General features: G+C 43.1%; 1 protein-coding gene across 1 annotated transcript in view; it reads left to right on the top strand.

The window, feature by feature from the left end:
• Positions 1-10,957: 10,957 nt before the first annotated feature.
• Positions 10,958-22,845, top strand: part of LOC137352619 (G-protein coupled receptor family C group 6 member A-like) — a 29,253-nt gene continuing 17,365 nt past the window's right edge. The window contains exons 1-2 of the mRNA XM_068018354.1: positions 10,958-11,179; positions 21,074-21,377. Of these exons, the coding sequence (XP_067874455.1) occupies positions 10,983-11,179; positions 21,074-21,377 (501 nt within the window). The 5' untranslated portion in view covers positions 10,958-10,982. The remainder of the gene's footprint in view (positions 11,180-21,073; positions 21,378-22,845) is intronic.

Below are 22,845 nucleotides of genomic sequence, written 5' to 3'. Positions count from 1 at the left end.
TTGAATCTTCAGTGTCCCTTAAGTATTGATTTCCTCTTTTATTTATTTGCTGACGTCTACATGACAAACAGTTTCTTCTGAACTGAATGGAGTTTAAGATTGTTTCCGCAATGGGAATTGATATTGTTATACAGTGGGATCTGATAATGTGTTGTAGCACCAGGATTGTAATCCAGCTCTGTGCTCCTGTGCTAGCCATGCATTATAATATGAGATTCACTCAATACAATAGTTAAATATTGCCCACTGCATGCTGCTCATGACACATGGGGCGACACCAAATACGAACATACAAACATACGAATTAGAAGCAGAAGTAGGCCATTCACCCCTCTCGCATGTTCCGCCATTCAATAAGATCATGGCTGATCTGTTTGTGTCTCAAATTCCACACTCCCATCTACCCCTTATAATCTTTGTTTCCCGTGCCTAACAAGAATCTATCAACCTCCGCCTTAAAAATATTCAATGACCCCGGCTCCACCACCTTCTGAGGCAGAGTTCCAAAGTCACACAACCCTCTGAGAGAAAAGATTTCTCCTCATCTCTGTCCTAAAAGAGTGACCCCTAATTTTAAAGCAGTGCCCCCTAGTTCTGGAATCACCCACTGGAGGAAACATCCTTTCCACATCCACCTTGTCAAGACCGTTCAGGATCTTATAAACTTCAATCAAGTCTCCCCTTACTCTTCTAAACTCCAGTGAAAACAAGCCCGGTCTGTCCACCCTTTCCTCATAGGACAACCTGCTCATTCCAGGTATCAATCTAGTAAACCTCTTCTGAACTGCCTCCAACGCATTTACATCCTCCCTTCAATAATGAGACCAAAACTCCACACTGTATTCGAGATGTGGTCTCACCAATGCCCTGTATAACTGAAGCATAACATCATTACTTTTATTTTCAATTCTTCTTGTAATAAAGGATAGCATTCCATTAGCCTTCTTTATTACTTGCTGTACCTGGGTGAGTTGCCCTAGACCAGCAGCTTACAAAGGGCTGCAGGCATATTAAATACACTATTTTCTGGGGATGTAGGTGACTGCAGCACTTTTTTTTAATTGTTCATGGGATGTGGGTGTCACTGCCTAGGCCAGCATTTATTGCCCATCCCTAGTTGCCCTTGAGAAGATGGCGGTGAGCTGCCTTCGTGAACTGCTGCAGCCCTTGGGGTGTAGGTACACCCACAGTGCTGTTAGGAAGGGAGTTCTAGGATTTTGACCCAACGGCAAGTGAAGGAATGGCGATATAGTTCCAAGTCAGAATGGTGTGTGGCTTGGAGGAGAACTTACACATCAGCCTTTTGAGGCTAAACTGCATAAGGTAAGATAAGCTGGATATCTATAATGGAAGGCCAGGCAGCTGAGGAAAATCTGCTTCTTTTCCCTTTGTAGTGCTTGTTTTCAAATGGGGCCTTGATGAGTTCTGGGCACAATTGATGTCAAGGCTCGGTATGCCCTTGACACTGCTTGCCCTCTCGACACTTAGTTTAATGATTGGCAGTAATGGGGCAATGGATAGAAGTACATAATCTAGAGGTCCCTGCCAGAAGTTTTACAGCTCGTTTTTTTTATTAGCTGTGCTGGTTAAGGAACAAATGTCATTATTGGACGCTGCAGATTTAATATCTTAGTCATACCTCTAGAGGACCTTAATTAACTTCAGTATTTGTGCAGGATGTTAGGTTTACTCAAGGACAAGACAGTAATATTTCTGGAAGCTTGTTTCAGGTTAGAACTGCACAGTCATCCCTTTTGGAGCACTTTAGAATGCTAATAAGCTTGCATTTCTTTTAAAGAAACTGCAGGTTGAAATTATGAAATTAAATTTTAGCCAGTCAATTTTCAGTAAATTAGTGGTGTAATAAATAGAAATAATATTTTCCTGACACTAAAACTTTAATATGAACTTAATAATGCCAGAAAATGAGAAGAATATACAACTGAAAAGTACTGTAAACACAATCTGGACTGTTCTTAAACCTAAATGTCCTGGCCAATATTTATCCCTCAAACACCTTCACTAAAAACAGAGGGCTGAAAGGTTTTAAGTTGCGGCAGCAAACGTAAACAATGGGGGCTGCACTTCGCGGCTCATTTAAATGGCTGGAGCGGTCCACCACCCTGATGATCTGCGGGGAGGGCGGGGGTTGGGGGGAGGGGGTGGTGGCCGGCAGTCCATCACCGGCAATGACATCAGCAGGAGTTGCACAGGAGTTGACACCATTTTTAAAGGGCTTGGAGCCCTTCCATTTAATTTAAATTTTTAAAGACAGATGCTGGAAAAAGTTTTTAAAATATTTAATTTGTCCCTCCCCCCTCACTAACCATGTAATTAATTACTTCCCCTCTCCCCCACAAAGCACTTTCCCTGCCCACCTGACCTTCACTCCCAAAGCTCATCAACTTTAATTTTTACCCATTTCCACCATCCCCTAAACCAATGATATTAGTTTTACTCCGCTCCACCAGGCCTGCACTGAAAAACTTACCTGCTCCCCCCTCCCCATCAGTGTTCCCCAGATCCCCAAGACGGGGACCCGAAGGAGCGGAAGTGCTGGCCACTGGCACGAATATCACTCGGGAACGGACAGCAGGAGCGGGTAGGTCATTTATTCATTAATTTAAATTTGGCTTCCGTTGCCAAGTGGCAGGGGTCTGCCGCCACAAGGCCTCGCCTCCGCCGGCAATATCGGGCCGGGCTTTCCCGGTGTCGAGGCCCTTGGTGGGCCTCTGCCGGAGGCATTTTCCACCAACACCCCCACCCCCGCCACAACGTCCAACATCGCGGGGATCTGTAAAATTCAGCCCAGAATGTCTCATCATTATCACAGTTGTTACGACCGACCACTCCTGTCAAAGCCCCAAATCAAAATATACGATTCTGATTGTGGTAGGAGAAACGCACTGTTAATTCAATCCTGTTGCTCCACAGATCGGCTAGCATATCATTTAAAAACTTTCCAAATTAAAGAAAGACCCACCAAATTGTACCATCTATTAACCCCCAAATGAGGCTAACCAAACCAGGAGTCTTTAAATCAACAAATTAACTCTTTAATTAGAAGAACTAAATTCTTAAACACTATGAAGATATAAACAACATTTAAAATAGAAAAAATTAGAGTCCTTGCAAATTTACAATCCGAGATTGCTTGAAGTCCTCGCAGTTGTCCAATGCAGGAAAAAAGATTCTTCCACAGCAGAACAGTCCGTAGTCTAACTTCAGTAGGTGATGCTTTCCTTCTCCAGCAAACTTCAACAATTAACGACTTGCAGACACTTTCAATGGAATCAATCTGACTTTAGAGTTTTTGAGGGATAAAAGATTAATACAGTCTAACTTCCCTTTCTTCAATTTAAATTACCAGAGGTCTGTCTTTGCTTGATGTTTTTAGAATTTTGAGAGATAATAATAATCAGACTAAAATCCTCTTCCTTCAGTTTAAATGGTAGAGAGCTCTTTTTTAAGGTGTGCTCATCACAGCTGTGTCCTCTGTGTCTTCTGTCTGTGTGTTCAAACTGTCTTACTAACTGCCAGTTCAAACTGAATTGTAACAAATGTATCGCATCAGGCTCACTCCCAGTAGCTGTTTCCATGGTATCGAGAATGCACCCTTTGAATCGCAGTCTCCAAATGGCCATTTCTAAGGCAACGAAAATGCACCTTCCTATAACTCCTAAGGCCTGCTGGCTCTTAAAGCAATACTGATCCCTTGCAAGCCTTAAAGGCAAACCGTATATTCCGAAAAAACAAACTACAGGACTATGACACGTTGCTCTCTGCCACATTGCCTGCGTTACACCAGTGAATACACTTCAAAAGTTTTTATTTGGCTGTAACGAAATTTGGGATGTCCTGAAGTCATGAAAGGTGCTTATAAAAGCAAGTCTTTCTTTCTTCCTTTCTATACGTTCACCCAGTTAGCACATTACCCTTTCATCATTGGCCTCTGGGTTTGACTCCAGCTCAGTCTAGGGGAATGAAAACAGGCAATTTTCCTCACCCAAGTGTACCTATTTTTATGGAGCAATGAACAGGAAAAATGGGTAGTTATTTACAGGAATGCCTACCTTGAAGAAGTTCTGCTCTTCTCTCCAACTGGATTATAACCTGTGACTTTTCTAATATTTGTCAGTTCCGAAGAAGGGTCACTGACCCGAAACGTTAACTCTGCTTCTCTTTCCACAGATGCTGCCAGACCTGCTGAGTGGTTCCTGCATTTCTCGTTTTTATTTCAGATTTCCAGCACCCGCAATATTTTGCTTTTATTTTAGTTATTTCCAAAGTTGGGCTTTCGCTCCCATGCAGTTGTCTCAAAATTCCTGTCAATTTTCCAATGTAGTCTTCATCACTGCACTAGAAACAGACTTGTCACCTCCATGAAGTTATTTAGACTTTAATACAATTCCCTGCATTAGCTACAGTCACAGGTCATATTTTACTGATCCATATACACAGCAGCACTAGTTTGAGTGAGGTGAACTACATTGAGACAGGCTGAGGCAGCTAGAGTTCATTATCAGCTCAGTTGTAGCTTACAAATTTGAAATTTTGCTTTGCATTAAGTTTTGTTTTGCTCCATCTCTGTCCTTGGCAACTGTCTGAAGCTACACAAGACCATTCACAACCTTGGTGTAATATTTGATCCTGAGATGAGCTCCTGACCACATATCCATGCCATCATTAAGAGCACCTATTTCCACTTCTGTAACATTGCCTGATTTTGCCCCTGCCTCAGTTGATCTGCTGCTGAAGGGGAACATGTGCATGCTGCCCTTGTCCTTCTGGAGGGCAGAGATTGAAGGTTTAGGTGGTGCTGACAAAAAAGCCTTGGCGAGTTGCTGCAGTGTAACTTGTGCAGCCAGGGTGCACTAGTGGTAGACAGAATGATTATTTAAGGCAGTGAATTGGGTGCCAATCAAGCAGGTTGCTTTGTCCTGGATGGTGTCGAGCTTCTTGAGAGTTGTTGGAGCTGCACCCCCCATCCAGGCAAGTGGAGAATTATTACATCACACTCCTGACTTGTGCCTTATAGATGGTGGAAAGATTTTGGGAGTCAGGAAGTGAGTTACTCACCACAGAATATTTAGCCTTTCACCTGGTCTTGTAGCCACAGTATTTGTGTGGCTGGTCCAGTTAAGTTTCTGGTCAATATTGACTCCCAGGATGTTGATGGTGGGGGATTCATCAATGGTAATGCTGTTGAATGTCAAGGGGAGAGGGTTAGATTCTCTCTTGTTGGAGATGGTCATTGATGGAACTTATGTGGTGTGAATTTTACTTGCCACTTATCAGCCCAAGACTGAATATTGCACAGGTCATGCTGTGTGTCAAACCAATAAACTGTTCCTGCTCTCACAGGGCCCCCTCTCCCTGCCAGCAGATGTTGTGTTCATTTGACTAAACCTGTGCTTCTTTTTGATGTAAATGCTGTGGCAGGAACCAGGAAAGAGCAAGGCAGACAACTGTTATTGATAAGCTTATGGCGCATAAGCACCTTTTGTTCTGTGCGAACAAGGCCCACACTCCCCACACCCCCACCCTGCGAGGCGGTATAGCTTGAAGTAGTGATCTTGTGCATGTGTTCAAGTTTCTGAGCTCTCAAAGTCAGGGGAGCGCCGACGGTGTTGGTGGGAGAGTGGAGTGGGGTGGTGGTGAAGGCATACTGCCATGAATAGACAGCAATCTGGAGAGATAGCAACATCATCCATTGACAGGTCTAGGTGACCTCTGCTCCTGGCCTCAATGTCATGCTTCCTGCTCATTTGAGAGTGTGCAGACCCTCATGGCAGCAGTGGAATTGTGAAAGGTGGTAACTATGTCCTCATTTTGGAAAGCTTGTTAGTAAGCCCATCCGAGGAGGCCTTACACTGTTGTCTATAGGGCATGTATCAAAATATCAAATGTTTCCTGTAACTAATGGCTTATTTTACAGCATTGTTATTAAAAAGTAATATTTGGATAACAAATTCACTTGTAGCTTCTGCACACATTTGAATGCTCATTGGTAAAACTACGTGAGGTAACAGCAAAGAACAGTTAAGAGAATAGTTGTATACAATGTTTAAATTAAGGATATTTTAACTGATTTCAATGGTAGAAGAAAAAATTGAATGCACTCAACTGTCGGATATTAACAATAATATTTCATAAGGGGTGATGTTATTGAAATATATAAAATTCTTAAGGGGCTTGACAGGGTAGATGCTGAGAGGATGTTTCCCCTGGCTGGGGAGTCCAGAAAGAAGGATTACAGTCTCAGAATAAGGAATCAGCCATTTAGGACTGCGATAAGTATACGTTTCTCCATTCAAAGGATTGTGAATCTATGGAATTCTGTATCCCAGAGGGCTGTGGGTGCTCAGTCAATGAGAATATTCAAGTCAGAGATAGACAGATCTTGGAAAACCAAGGGAAAGATGATAGTGCATGAAGGTGTGGCTGACGTAACAGAACATCCATGATCTTATTGAATGACAGAGCATGCTCAAGGGGCCAAAGGGCCTATTCCTGCTCCTATTTCTTATGTTCTAGTTATCATTAAAATCACAATTAACATTGACGGGAACTTTTTTTAAAACTAGATATTTTGGCCACTTTGCAGACGGCGGGGGGGGTGCGCGGGGGTGGGGGGTGATGAAATCATAAGGGGTAGCGTCAGAACGGAGCATCATGCCAGGTATCGATTTTACAAGGAGTGGCCAGCATTTCTAGTTGAAATAGCGCACGGATCTAAAAACAAGGTACTTAAGGCACTTAAAGTGCCATTCGACTGGGATTTTATAGGCCCATTCCCATTTATCACCAAATGCACTGGGCCACGGGGCGCCAGAACTTGGCAGGTATATCAGGGTGGCAAAGAAGTGGCAAGTTAGATCATTGCTGAATTCAGCAGCCATCAGGTGAGGCAGCGTTCCTTCACAGGAAGGCTGGGACAGCATGGCCATAGCGTAGTGTTGAAAGAAGTGGGGAAACTTTGGGGTCCAGCCTCTATTAGTGCCATCTGGATGTTGGCACTTGGTTACATTGAAAGAAGGCTGAGAAGGGGTGGAGTGGGGTGGGTTGTTGGAGGAAGCATCTGGGAGAGTGGCCGTTAAGACCAGGAGTGCCCACCTGCTATGGGCATCATCCAATCAGGAGGCAGGTCCTCCATCGAGAAGGAGAACCTGAGAGAGAGGGCGATGCAGCCACAGGAATCCAGACAGCAGTCACATGGCCAGCTGCAAGGGCAATCTTGTGGTGAGGAAGCGGCAGAAGGCTGCAGAGGGAACCACGAGCAGGCTTGAGCACAGAAAAGAAGGTACCCTGTAGCAAGGATGTACAGACAGAGGATGGGCTACCTCCAGACGTCAGAGTGGCACTGTCACTGAAGACTACACTGTTGTGATATCACTTGAACAATGTAAGTACGCCACACACCATCACAGGAAGTGATGTCATACAGCATGTGATCAGTTGGCTGGAATTGAGCAAGACACCTAGTCACACATGTAAGACAGAGCTATCTTGTAAAAGTGTTTCAGCAGCGCCTGGATCACATTACAGAGAATGTGCCAGGGTGTATATATATTGTTGATGATATCACAGTTGTGGGCAGCACAAAAGAAGAACATGATGGGAATTAACATATGCTGATGGAAAGAGCCAGGAACGAGGGCCTCGTATTTAGCAGTAAGAAATGTACTACAAACACGAGACACATTAACTTCTTCCGCTTCATTTATTTAGACACAGGCAGAAGACCAGATCCCAACAAGATAGAGGATATTCAGTCCATACCAAGCCCACAAGACAAAGAAGACCTGCAAAGATGTCTTGGTCTCTTCAACTTCTTAGCTCCTTACATTTCAAATTTCTCTGAGATGTCTTTGATTCTACGGGAACTCCTCAGAAAGGAAACACCATTTCTGTGGTATCAGCACCACCAGCATGTACTCGACTTGCTGAAGCAATCATTATGGATGCATGTTTGTAGTAACAAGATCCCAACAAGGATATCATTCTCGAAGTAGATACCTCAAAAAAGGCCTGGGAGCATGTTTGTTGCAGGACAGATGCCCAATAGTTTTCAGTTCAAAAAGCCTATCCCCCACACAGGCCAACTATTCCAACATAGAAAGAGAAACATTAGCACTGGTGTTTGGAATTGCAAGGTTTCACACTTATCTCTTCGACAAAACACTTTGTAGTCGAAACAGATCATAAGCTATTAGCGATGATCTGGCAGAAGCCGCTTACAAGCATGCCTCCCTGGCTGCAAAGACTGTTGATAAAAGTGCAAGGATATGACTGTGAGGTCAAATACAAGCTAGAGAATCTCATGGTGACCTCTGACGCTTTAAGCAGACTACCTAATTCCAGAAAGTGCGAAGATCTTCCACTAGACGTCCTGGTTGATGAGGTTGACATCAAGCTGGAGGATATATACCTGATTGATTTGATACGTTTCGGGCAGAAGGAGCATGAAGAATTACAGTAAGAAACCTCAAAAGATCCAGTCTTGAAGACACTATGGCAACTCATTATTAAAGGATGGCCTTACAGCATACAAGAGGTTTCTTGCGGAGCTCAGATCTTTCTAGCCATACCAAGATTAGTTGGGAATTTCTAGTGGTGTTATCTTCAAAGGCAGGCAGGCAATAATTCTGCAGATACTTCACCCTGACATCCTCTCACAGTTACATATTGGCCCTATGGGTGTTGAGAAGTCTAGAAAACTTATGCTCAAAACTGTCTACTGGCCAGGTATGAACAGTGACATTGAGCAAGTGGTAAAGTTATGTGATGCTTGCCAGCAGTACCAACCATGCCAGCATAAAGAGCCACTCCTTCCTCATGACATTCTGTCAGATCCTTGGTTAAGGATAACCATCGATCTCTTCACAATTAAAAGCGACGATTAGTTGCCAGTCACCGATTACTAGTCTAAATTTCTGGTAATACATAGTTAAGGAACACTTCGAGTGCATCTGCTGCCAACACTATCAGTGCAATTTTCAGCTTGTTTGGTGCCCCAGAAGAGATAATACCGGACAATGGTCTGCAATACATTGCCAAACCATTCCAAGACATATGCAGGCCATGAGCTGTAAACCATGCCACTTCTTCTCCATATTACCCTAGGTCAAATGGCCAAACAAAGAGAATGATACGTACAGTTAAGACACTGACTGTAAAATGTCATGAAACTTAACAGGATCTACATGTAGCCATGTTACACCTGAGGACAACACCAATCGACACAGAGCCACAGTTTATGACCACTCAACTTAAGATTGTTTGGTTACTTATTGCTACATAGAAGCAATGAGGCATGCGTTTCTCCTGAGAGGCTATCACAGATCGTTGTGCCATGATGACAGATAAGCTGAGCCCTATTGGTATTGGTGGTCACCTAATACCAGTGCCGGTGAAAATGAGCATGGCCTTTAACTTCTCCATTTCATTCCAAGGGCCCACTAGAGACATGTGAGGCATCTCATAGTCAGCAGTATCTGCACTGGTGGAGGGTATGAGAGAATGATGTGATGCTGGACCCTCTGAGGTGGGCAGTTGTCCCCCAGAGATGGCAGCTCTCTGTTCTTGTGGTTGACCTGCATGAAAGAACAGAAAAATCAAACAGTTTTAGCCTTCCAAACACAAGCCTCCATAATCGGCTGGTCTTTAGAATGGATGTATATGCAGTGAAGGACATGGGAACACCATCCCTCATGCCTGCCCAAGGCTCCCTTGTGCCCAGTCATGAGGCTACTCAGCCTCTTGCACCTGCACTCCTGCCTCATCATCCATGATGGAGTGGCGGCCATTTTGCCCTACCAGTTCCAGAGCCGCCTTTCCATGGGTGTGAGGATGGCGAGAAATGGCACCCTGCCGCCAGTCTGGGCCCTTTCTTTGGTATTGTGTGCTCTCTTCTCTAGCAGGAACAAAGAAGAGCAATGTTAGTGGCCTGACAAAGACTGGCACAGCGCCTAAGTGGATGGCAGCCGAGATGTCCATTTTGGGGGCACTCGAATGTGTCCAACATTCGGCCACTCTGCAGTGACCAACACCTGTTGACCGAGCTGCATCCATTTATAGGAATTGCTGCAGCCTGACCCCATTGCCACTGACTGTGTAGACTTTCCCTCCGCAACAACCACACCCTCACACTTATCTATTTGTAAACCTCTAAAGGGACTGAGGTGTTCGGTACTCATCTTGGCGGAACAAAGAAGTTCAGTCACGCGCTTGCAGCGCGGCAGCCAGATTCTCCAGATAGCCCCACGGCTGCTGACCATCTCTGACCAGGCTCTCTTGGTTAGGCAGGGAGGTCTCCTCCTTCTGTCCTGGGGAAGAGGACCTCCAGCCTTTCCCAAGCAGCCTGGTGGAGAGCATGCAGGGAGTGATCACTGCACCTTAGGGCCACCCTGGATCTTCCTTTTGCTATGGCAAGAAGTGCCTCATTCCTCTGGCCTTCACAATGACTGCTTCGCTAACCTGTTGGCCTTTTCCCACTGGCAGGCCCGACTGGGTCTTCAGGGAAGGTTTGTTTCAGTCAAGGAAGGCTTCAGGAAGGATAGGCTTCAACTGCGTTCAGGTGCTGGAAGTTATTTAAAGATGGTACCAGCACATCCATTGGCATCAGCTATGCCGTGGCTGCCAACTCAATACCGGACCCTTTCCCCAGAATAGTTCGCCTGTCCCCACCTGCTGGCAGTTAATTGGTCAGCCGACGCGAGATAGCAACATAATCAGGGATCGGGTTGGGAGCACCAGTGCCATCTGTTTCCAGCCCCGGCAGCCGCTCCTTGGCTCTGCATGTAAAATCCCAGACACAGAGAGAGGAATTTGATACAAGCATAGCTCCTCCCTGCTGAATGATAGTAAAAGCAGTTGAGGGTAGTGTTACATTACAATCCACTTTAACAAAGGCATTAATCACCTCTCAGGTGATGCATCTAAGTTCAGAACCAGCTTGATATGTTGACGAATTGTTGAATATGCCTTCCACACATATTGTGCTCACAGTTTCTTGCTGGGCTTTACTTTTGCACCCAGTCAGGCTTTGCAAGTTTCCTGATGATATTGTAGCAGCCAGAGCTCCAGGAGACGTCATCATTGGAGGACTCTTTCCAGTCCACAAACGGGTGAACAACCTGGCAAAACGGACACAGCCAGGACCATTACATTGTTCGGAGTAAGTTTTGCATCATTATTAATTAGCTTTCCTTTGATATAGCTTACTGTCTTTAAGACTGCTTATTTTCAATTGAACTCAGTGAGATTTTTAAAGGAAAATGAGGACAGAAGGAAAGAAACTTGCATTTTTATTGTGCTTATCAAGTCCTTGGAATGTCCCAAGGTGCTTCACAACCAAGGGAGTACGTTTGAAGTGTAATCATTAGCTATAATCTTAACCTAATCCAGCCCGTGGAAAGCCTACACTCACTAAAAATAATTTCTGTTTAAAGTCTTTAAATATTATATAAGAATAACAACCAATCTAAGCAGAGGCAAGGAGGGATTGTGGTGCATGAGTAATGCATTAATTTAATGAATAATGAAGTTAAATCGGGTGGTGTCAGCCTCCCACCGAGTGGTTAGGTTAAAATGATAATTTAAAACACACAGCAACCAATTTGTACACATCAAGGTCTCACATACAGTGACGTGATAAGTGGCCAGTTAATTTGTTCTAGTAATATTAGTTAAAAGATAAATGTTGGCCAGAATGCCTGGAGAGCTCCCTTGCTTTTCTTTCAATAGTACCATGAGTTTTATGTCCACCTGCAAGAACAGATAGATCCTCATTTTTAAATCTTTTCTGAAATACAGCACCTCTGACAGTGTAGTAGTTAAGAGCTATTTTGTTAATGCCTGTGAACACATCACACTGAAGGTTATTTAGAATGCTATCTTTGATTGTAAAATATTGGGAAAACCAATTGCAAATATTGCACGTAATAGTTCTTCAATCACATTACATATACGTAAAACTCCATCTACATCTTATATACACTTTGCCCTGATTAGTATAGAACAGGGTTGTCCAACATACGGTCCGCGGGCCAGAATCCGGCCTGCCATACGTTTCCATCTGGCCCGCAGATGTAAACTGTACCCAGGGCCATTTCTCCTCTTCCTCAGGGGTCCGTGACTGGAAGTGAGAAATTCCACATTGTCAGAGCGGCTTTTAAAAAAGATTGCAAGTCAGTTTCAAAGCTAACTGATCCTGACATCGGGAATAGCAGTTTCTGAACTTTAGACAGATTCGGGGTTTTCCGGGAGCCTTTTAAAAAACTCCGAATCAGTCCAAAATTCAGAAACTGCTGTTCCCGATGTCAGGATCTGTCAGCTGTGAAACTGACTTGAGGTTTAACAATGATCAACCGTCTGCTGAGCGCTCCCGCTCTCTGCAACTGTCAGAGAGAGAGAAAGAGAGAGAAAAGGGGACAAAGAGAGAAGGAAAGGGGGACAGAGAGAAAGGGGGGAATAGAGAGAGAGGGGCAGAAAAAGAGGGAAAGGGAGACAGAGAGAGAGAGGGGCCAAGAGAGAGGGAGGGCAAGGGGGACAGAGAGAGAGAAAGGGGGGAAACAGAGAGAGGGACACAGAGAGAAGGGGGGTCAGAGAGAAAGGGAGAGAGAGTGATCAAGATCACTCCTGACAGAATGATATCTAGCAGAATACTCTGCATCACGACAAAAAATGTGTGAGCAAACATTAACTACTTGTGCAAGCAACAAAAATGCCAGGTATTTCACTAAATCAGTGTCCAACATAGTGACCAGAAAGTAAGTCAATATATTAGTCTTCTCATTTAAAGCTTCTTCACAAAAATGCAGCTTTGCTGTTGTTTTGATTAATAGTAAGATAAATTTTAATGCCTTCATCTTTCAGAAATTGTCTCACCGGCCCCCATGTAAGATAAAAATTGTAATGTGGCCCCCCCCATGCGAAAAGGTTGGACAATCCTGGTATAGAAGTTTTGACATAGTACTAAATGTAAACTCAAAAGTGAAGAATTAAGGTTCCAAGCAGTAATCCATAACAAAAAAGTTGGGGGGTGGGATGGGGTCCCATTTCACCTTGTTGTGCTTACAGATGCTAATCTGAGTCATACAATGCCCAAGGTTATGTAATATTACTTGTTTCCTTGGTATGTGAACTATTGTAAGATTCACAGGGCTGCAAATAATATTCAAAGAAACCATGGGTTTTGTTATAACTTTTATATACAAACAGTTACCGCACGAGCCGCATCCAAACACATTTCACTTTGTTGGGCTACACCCACAACTCCTGGTCATGTGTAACATGACATCACTTCCTCCAGTAACCTTCACTTCCAGCTCCTTAAGGTGGTCCACTCTTAAGGTTGTCCCACAACAGGTTGTGCATTGTTGTATTCATAAGCAAAAGTTATTTTTATAGTCATAGACACGAATGTGTTGTGGACCATTTTATGAATACTACATGCACTTGAGATGTACTTTAAGGCACAGTACAATTGTAAGTGTGAATGCAAGAGAATGAAACAAAATCAAACCATCCAAACAAACTTCAAAAAAAGTTGTAGCCAATATTTTCAACAATGAAGCATCACATGGTTAAAAGGAATCCTACTTTCTGCTAGAGTTTGGCCAGTTGTCCCACAACAGGGCGGCACAGTGGCACAGTGGTTAGCACCGCAGCCTCACAGCTCCAGCGACCTGGGTTCAATTCTGGGTACTGCCTGTGCGGAGTTTGCAAGTTCTCCCTGTGACTGCGTGAGTTTTCGCCGAGTGCTCTGGTTTCTTCCTGCAGCCAAAGACTTGCAGGTTGATAGGTAAATTGGCCATTATAAATTGCCCCTAGTATAGGTAGGTGGTAGGGGAATTGAGGGAAGGTGGGGATGTGGTAGGAATTTGGGATTAATGTAGGATTAGTATAAATGGGTGGTTGATGGTTGGCACAGACTTGGTGGGCTGAAGGGCCTGTTTCAGTGCTGTATCTCTAAATAAATTTTTTAAAATAAATAAAGTTACATTGGCTATTCTGCATTGTGCTCTATTACCTTACCTTTCCGTCTCTCTCTCCCAATTTCAAGAAGATACAAGGTCTCTGTGTGAGCATCGTGCGTGGTTAAGGACAATAACAGCTGCTTAAAACAGAAGCAGCTTCATAGAATCATTGAATAATAGAGCACATCAGGAGACCATTTTGCCCAATATGCTTGTGCCGGCTTTTTGAAAAAGCAATCCAATTAGTCCCAATCCCCTGCTCTTTCCCCATAGCCCTGCAATTTTTTCCACTTCAAGTATTTAGCCAATTCCCTTTTGAAACTTATTATGGAATCTGCTTCCACCACCCTTTCCGGTAGTGATTTCAAGATCATAACACTTTACTGCAGAAAAAACAGTTTCCTCTTGCCATCACTGGATCTTTTGCCAATTCCTTTAACTCGACATCCTCTGGTTTCCAATTCTACTGCCAATGGATGCATTTCCTCCTTATTTACTCGATTCTTTATTTTTTTTCATGTTAGGTTGCTTTAAACTTATCGAATAAACAGGCAGTTAGAATACAGGCATTTTCATCAGTAAATCAAAGATGCAGCACCACCTGTCCACCTAAAACATCTCACTTCTAAGTTCTGGAGATTGTAGCTTGTTTGAAAGAATGAAAGACGGATAAAACCAAATAAGTGTAAATTTCCTTCATGTTCTAATGTTTCTTGTCTTGCATTTTTTTCAGTTCCAGTATTTTTTGATACATATGACTCCACCTTCCTTTTCTTGTATCTCAACAATAAATAAGTCTAAGAAGCTGCTTTCCCTAACTTTGAAACTGACTTTCCTAAATTGTTGTTGCAATGGAAAACAGAAGTTTATCTAGAAAGAAAAAAAATGATTTTTCTCCACCCCTCCCCCCCATTCTCTTTTCCCTTTTCATCTCTTATAAAAAGGTTTTTCCTCCTGCCACTTTTGCTTCTTTTGCCAGTCACCTTAAATCGGTGTCCTCTGGCTCTGAATCCTTCTGCCAAAGGGTACAGTTTCTCCCTATCTACTCTGTCCAGTCCTCTCATGATTTTGAACACGTCTATCAAATCTCCAGTTAATCTTCTCTTCTCCGAGGAGAACAGACCCAGCTTCTCCAACCTATCCACGTAACTGAAGTTCCTTATCCCTGGAACCATTTTCGTGAATCTTTTCTGTACTCCCTCTAATGCCTTAACATCCTTCCTAAAGTGTGGTGCCCGGAACTGGACACAATACTCCAGTTGAGGCCGAACCAGTGTTTTATATAGGTTTATCATAACTTCCTTGATTTTGTACTCTATACCCCTGTTTATAATGCCCAGGATCCCATATGCTTTATTAATCGCTTTCTCAAGCTGCTCTGCAACCTTCAATGATTCAATGACCCAAGGTCCCTTTGCTCCTCCACCCCTTTTAGAATTGTACCCTTTACTTTATATTGCCTCTCCTCATTCTTCCTACCAAAATGAATCACTTCACACTTTTCTGCATGAAATTTCATCTGGCACTTGTCCACCCATTCCACCAACCTGTCTATGTCCTCCTGAAGTTTATTAATATCTTCCTCACAGTTCACAATATATCCAAGTTTTGTGTCATCCACAAAGTTGGAAATTGTGGCCTGTACACCTAGGTCTAGGTCATTAATATATATCAAGAAAAGCAGGGGTCCCAACACCACCCCCTGGGGAACCCCACTATATACCTTCCTCCAGTCCAAAAAACAACTGTTCACAACTACTCTCCGTTTCCTTCCACTCACCCAATTTTGTATCCATGCTGCTACTGTCCTGTTTATTCCATGGGCTGTAACTTTGCTGACAAACCTGTTATCTGGCACTTTATCAAGTCCATGTACACCACATCAATCACATTTCCCTCATCAACCCTCATTAAAAAACTCAAGCAGTTAAGTTAAAAATGATTTGCCCTTAACAAATCCATGCAGTCTAATCTATATTTGTCCATGTGCCTATTAATTTTGTCCCGAATTATCATTTCTAAAAGCCTCCCCACCACCGAGGTTAAACTGACTGGCCTGTAGTTGCTGAGTTTGTCCTTACACCCTTTTTTAAACAAGGATGTAAAATTTGCAATTCTCCAGTCCTCCGGAGCCACACCTATATCTAAGGAAGGTTATGGCCAGTGCCTCCACAGTTTCCACCCTTATATCCCTAAGAATCCTTCGATGCATTTCATCTGGTCCTGGTGACTTATCAACTTTAAGCACAGCCAATCTATCTAATATCTCCTCTTTATCAATTTTTAGCCATCCAGTGTCTCAACTACCTCCTCTTTCACCATCACTTGGGCAGCATCTTCTTCCTTGGTAAAGACAGATGCAAAGTACTCATTTAGTACCTCAGCCATGTCCTCTGCCTCCACGCGTAAATCCCATTTTAGATCGCTTATTGTCCCCACTCCTCCTTTTATCAGTCTTTTACTATTTATATGCCTATAGAAAACTTTTTGATCCCCTTTTATGTTATCCGCAAGTCTCTTCTCATAGTCTCTCTTTGCTTCTCATATTTGTTTTTTCACTTCCCCTCTGAACTGTCTATATTTAAAAAGGGAGGTAGAGAGAAAGCAGGGAATTATAGACCAGTCAGCCTGACATCGGTAGTGGGGAAAATTCTGGATTCCATTATCAAAGATTTCATAGCAGAACACTTGGAGAACAGTGGTAGAATCGGACAGAGTCAGCATAGATTTACGAAAGGGAAATCATGCTTGACAAATCTACTAGAATTCTTCAAGGATGTAACTAGCAGAGTTGATGAGGGGGAGCCAGTGGATGTGGTTTATTTGGACTTTCAGAAGGCTTTCGACAAAGTCCCACATAAGAGATTAGCATTTAAAATTAAAGCGCATGGGATTGGGGTTAGTGTATTGCGATGGATAGAAAATTGGTTGGCGGACAGGAAACAAAGAGTATGGCTAAATGGGTCTTTCTCTGAATGGCAGGCAGTGACTAGTGGGGTACCGCAGGGATCAGTGCTAGGACCCCAGCTATTCACAATATACATTAATGATTTAGATGAGGGAACTAAATGTAATATCTCCAAATTTGCAGATGACACAAAACTGGATGGGAGAGTGAGTTGTGAGGAGGTTGCAGAGAGGCTTCAGGGTGATTTGGACAAGTTGAGTGAGAGGGCTAATGCATGGCAGATACAGTATAATGTGGATAAATGTGAGGATATCCACTTTGAGAGCAAAAACAGGAAGACAGATTATTATCTGAATGGCTATAAACTGAGAGAGGGGAATATGCAGCGAGACCTGGGTGCTCTCGTACACCAGTCGCTGAAGGTAAGCATGCAGGTGCAACAGGCGGTAAAAAAGGCAAATGGTATGTTGGCCTTCATAGCAAGAGGTTTCGAGTACAGAAACAAGGATGCCTTGCTGCAATTATACAGGGCCTTGGTGAGGCCATACCTGGAATATTGTGTGCAGTTTTGGTCTTCTTATCTGATGAAGGATGTTCTTGCTATAGAGGGAGTGCAGCGAAGGTTTACCAGACTGATTCCTGGGATGGCAGGACTGACGTATGAGGAGAGATTGAGTCGGTTAGGATTATATTCGCTGGAGTTCAGAAGAGTGAGGGGGGATCTCATAGGAACCTATAAAATTCTAACAGGACTTGACAGGGTAGATGCAGGAAGGATGTTCCCGATGGTGGGGGAGTCCAGAACCAGAGGTCATAGTCTAAGGATACGGGGTAAACCTTTCAGGACTGAGACCAGGAGAAATTTCTTCACCCAGAGAGTGGTGAGCCTGTGGAATTCGCTAGCACAGAAAGCAGTTGAGGCCAAAACATTGACTGTTTTCTAAAAGGAGTTAGATATAGATCTTGGGTCTAAAGGGATCAAAGGATATGGGGCGAAAGCAGGAACAGGCTACTGAGTTGGATGATCAGCCATGATCATAATGAATGGTGGAGCAGGCTGGAAGGGCCAAATGACCTACTCCTGCTCCTATTTTCTATGTTTCTATGTTTATTCAGCCTGGCTCACAATTGGATTAGTTACCTGAGATCTGTCATATGCACCCTTTTTCTGCTTCATCTTACTGTCTATCTCTTTCATCATCCAGGGAGCTCTGGAGCTGTTTGTCCTACCTTTTCCCCTTGTGGGAATTTACCTTGACTGTAACTGAGGTATCTCCTGTTTAAAAGCAGCCCATTGTTGAGTTACAGTTTTGCCTGCCAATCTTTGATTCCAAATTACTTGGGCCAGATCTGTTCTCACTCCATTGAAGCTGGCCCTCCCCCTCTTCCCCCTGGATTGCTCCTTATCCTTTTCCATAGCTAACCTAAACCTTATGATGCTATGTTCACTGTCCCTTAAATGTTCCCCTACTGTCACTTGATTCACTTGACCCACCTCATTCCCCAGAACCAGATCCAGCAATGTTTCCTTCCTTGTTGAACTTAAGACACACTGATGTAGAAAATTCTCCTGAACACTCTAGAAACTCACTGCCTTTTACACTATTATTATCCCAGTCTATATTAGGATAAGTAAATTGCCTCATTATAACTACTCTATAATTCTTGCACATCTCTGTAATTTCCTTGCAAATTTGTTCCTCTATGTCCTTCCCACTTGTTGGTGGCCTATAGAATACCCTCAGCAATGTAATGGTACCTCTATTGTTTCTTAGCTCTAACCAAATAGATTCTATCCTTGACCCCTCTAAGACATCCTCTCTCTCCAGCACTATAACGTTCTCCTTAATCAATACAGCTATCCCTCCTCCTTTCCTTCCTTCCCTATCTTTCCTGAACACCTTGTTTCCAGGAATATTTTGTATCCAGTCCTGCCTTTCTTTGAGCCAGGTCACTGTTATCTCGACAACATTATATTTCCATGTGGCTATTTGCACCTGCAGCTCACCAACCTTATTTACCACACTCTGTGCATTCATATACATGCACAGTAAACCTAATTTAGATCTTATTACATTCCCTCTTACACTGACCCCACCTAATACTTTACTATTGCATACTCTAGTGCTATCAGTCTCACCCAATTCTCTGTACACCTTGGTTTTCCTCTCTAAATTTACCTCCTGGTTCCCACACCCCTGCCAAGTTAGTTTAAACCCTCCCCAATAACACAAGGAAATTGCCCTGCAAGGCATTGGTTCCACTCTGTTCAGGGTTGTACTGCTGGAGGAGGTTACAAAGATAGGGTGGGGAAAAACAATGGATGGATTTGACAACAAGGATGAGAATTTTAAAATTGAGGCATTGCCAGAACAGGAAATAATGCAGGTCAGCAAACACAGAGATGATGGGTGAACACAGCATTTCAGAGTGCTTTACAGAAATGATGGGCACAGAAAGTGAAGAGGGAACCAGTTTTGGGGAGGGGAGGGAAAAAACACAAAGTGATGGATCTTAAATGGATTTTTGAAAACATGAATAGTTTAGTTTAGAGATACAGCACTGAAACAGGCCCTTCGGCCCACCGAGTCTGTGCCGACCATCAACCACCCATTTATACTAACCCTACAGTAATCCCATATTCCCTACCACCTACCTACACTAGGGGCAATTTACAATGGCCAATTTACCTATCACCTGCAAGTCTTTGACGGTGGGAGGAAACCGGAGCACCCAGTGAAAACCCACACAGTCACAGGGAAAACTTGCAAACTCCACACAGGCAGTACCCAGAATTGAACCCGGGTCCCTGGAACTGTGAGGCTGTGGTGCTAACCACTGTGCCACCCAATGGCCAATCCTGGAGCCAGATTGGATTTGGCACAAAGGTGCTGGTGGGAAAGCCAAAGAGAATGGTTTTGGTTTTGCCAACTGTCAGGTGGAAGAAGTTACAATCATCCAGGTCTTAATGTCAGAAAGGCAGCTGAAAGAGTGATGCACTATAATACACAGTAAGCAAAATACTGCGGATGCTGGAAATCTGAAATATAAACAAGAAATGCTGGAACCACTCAGCAGGTCTGGCAGCATCTGTGGAAAGAGAAGCAGAATTAACATTTCGGGTCAGTGACCCTTCTTCGGAACTGCTGAGTGGTTCCAGCATTTCTTGTTTTTATTTCAGATTTCCAGCATCCGTAGTATTTTGCTTTTATTCTATATAGGATTAGTGTTTAAATCTTACTGTGTATTATAGTGCATCATGATGCATTATTCTTGATATTTAATCACTTTGCTAGTTAGTGTTATTTGTATTGTATCTTACCTCCTCTTCATTAACACCAACTAGAGACTCGTTTGCTCAACTGTAGTTTTTTTTAAACTGCAGGGTTATTTTCCAAGTTACTGTTTTTCCTTGGCAATTAAATGCAATTTTATATTTTGTCATCTTATTCGTATTGCTAAAAAAAAGACTCATAGTAGGTAGTTCTTTCTGTTTGTACTTATTTGTTGAGCAACCTCCCACCAGGCCTCCTTCTCATCCTTCAGTTGGGTAAATTGATATTAATTTTAAATATTATGGACGTCCATCGATGACCTCCATCACTTACAGATCCAATTCTTTGTCAGTAAATTCTTATTTCTGTATGTTTTAGTAAGGTGCAACAATTTCCAACTGGATATTATACTTTGTTACTTATTGTTGTCAAGGACCTCACCTCTGGCTTGATTAGGTGCTTTACTGTGATTATTACAGGTGATTGGATAGTTTAACTTCTCAATAATAGTGCGTTAAAACTCCCTTAATACCAACACTCTTAAAGATGACTAGAGCATTAACTTATAAAACATGTGTAACTTGTAGTAACATTTACTGACATTAGGAAGTGCCATACTATATCAGACCTAGAGTAAAGCCACAACGTTCTGAATTTTGCAAACAAATCATAGACACATTGGGGTATATTTTTCAATCAAGATTTTTTTGGTATGAACAATTAATTCCTATCTGTGCTAAAGCAACATAAGATTTAACATATTTAAAACAATTTGTAGCAAAATAATACCAATTTGAAAATATACTTCATTATGTCTTAGATCAGTACATTAATACAGACTAAATATTTGAGTAAAAGGATATATTCAAAATTGGGGAAAAATTGTTGTGTTTTTATATTCTGTCTAGATTTGACCTTTCCGTGTTTCTCCAAGTCCAGGCTATGATATATAGCATTGAAAGGATAAACAATTCTACTTTTCTACCGGGTGTTAAACTAGGATACGAAATTTATGACAGCTGCTCTGATGTCATCACCGCAATACAAGCGACCACAAGATTTCTTTCGAAATTTAACTCATCAGAGAGCAGCGTTGAAGTTCACTGCAATTACACTGACTATCTACCAAGTGTAAAAGTAGTTGTTGGGGATTTATACTCAGAAATATCAATTGTAGTTGCAAGATTATTGAACCTGTACCTCATTCCACAGGTAAGTGTATTCATTTTATTACCTTAAAAGTAACATTGTTTTTTCACTTCAAGTGTATGTTGTTATAATTCATTTTCAGATGTGGGTGTCAGCATTTATTTCCCATCCCTAGTTACCCTTGGAAAGGTGGTAGTGAGCCTTCTTCTTGACCTGCTGCAGTCACTGTGGTGCAGGTGCTGCCACAGTGCTGGTAGGTAAGGAGTTCTAGAATATTGACGCAGCGACAATGAAGGAATGGCGATATTTGCCAAACAAGGAATGGTGTGCGACCTGGATGGAAATCTGGAGTTCGTGGTGTTTCTATGCACCTGCTGCCCTTGTCCTTTTAGTTGGTGGCAGTGTCAGGTTTGGGAGATGCTGGAGAAGAAACCTTCATGAGTTGCTGCAATGCATCCTGTAGATAATATACAATGCAGCTTCAGTAAGCTGATGGTGAAGGGGTTGGGTGTTTAATTCAGTGGGTGGAGTGTCAATCAAGCAAACTTCTTTGTCTTGGATGGTGTTGAGCTACGTGAGTGTTGTTGGAGCTGCATCCATCCAGACAAATGGAGAGTATTCCATTACACTCCTCACTTGTGCCTTATGGAAAGGCTTTGGGGAGTCCGGAGATGAGTCACTTGCCATAAAGTACCCAGCCTCTGACCTGGACCAGTAGCCACAGCATTTATATGGCTGCTTGAGGTCAGTTTCTATTCAGGATGTTAATAGTGAGGGATTCAGAAGCTGACTGAGCGTGTCTATCCTGAGGCACAGTGTGGCTTTCAAGCAAAGAGATCCACCATTGACATGCTGTTCTCCCTTCGCCAGCTACAGGAGAAATGCCGTGAACAACAGATGCCCCTCTACGTTGCTTTCATTACGTTGCTCACCAAAGCCTTTGACCTTGTCAGCAGACGTGGTCTCTTCAGACTACTAGAAAAGATTGGATGCCCACCAAAGCTGCTAAGTATCATCACCTCATTCCATGACAATATGAAAGGCACAATTCAGCATTGCGGCACCTCATCAGACCCCTTTCCAATCCTGAGTGGCGTGAAACAGAGCTGTGTTCTCACACCTACACTATTTGGGATTTTCTTCTCCCTGCTGCTCTCACGTGCGTTCAAGTCTTCAGAAGAAGGAATTTTCCTCCACGCAAGATCAGGGGGCAGGTTGTTCAACCTTGCCCGTCTAAGAGCGAAGACCAAAGTACGGAAAGTCCTCATCAGGGAACTCCTCTTTGCTGACGATACTGCATTAACATCTCACACTGAAGAGTGTCTGCAGAGACTCATCGACAGGTTTGCGGCTGCCTGCAACAAATTTGGCCTAACCATCAGCCTCAAGAAAACAAACATCATGGGACAGGACATCAGAAATGCCCCATCCATCAATATCGGCGACCACACTCTGGAAGTGGTTCAAGAGTTCACCTACCTAGGCTCAACTATCACCAGTAACCTGTCTCTCGATGCAGAATTAAACAAGC

This window comes from Heterodontus francisci, chromosome 3 (genome assembly GCF_036365525.1).
Source record: "Heterodontus francisci isolate sHetFra1 chromosome 3, sHetFra1.hap1, whole genome shotgun sequence".
Lineage (NCBI taxonomy): Eukaryota > Metazoa > Chordata > Chondrichthyes > Heterodontiformes > Heterodontidae > Heterodontus > Heterodontus francisci.
The sequence above is the reverse complement of the archived record's forward strand: the minus strand, read 5'-3'. Positions and strand labels throughout refer to the sequence as shown.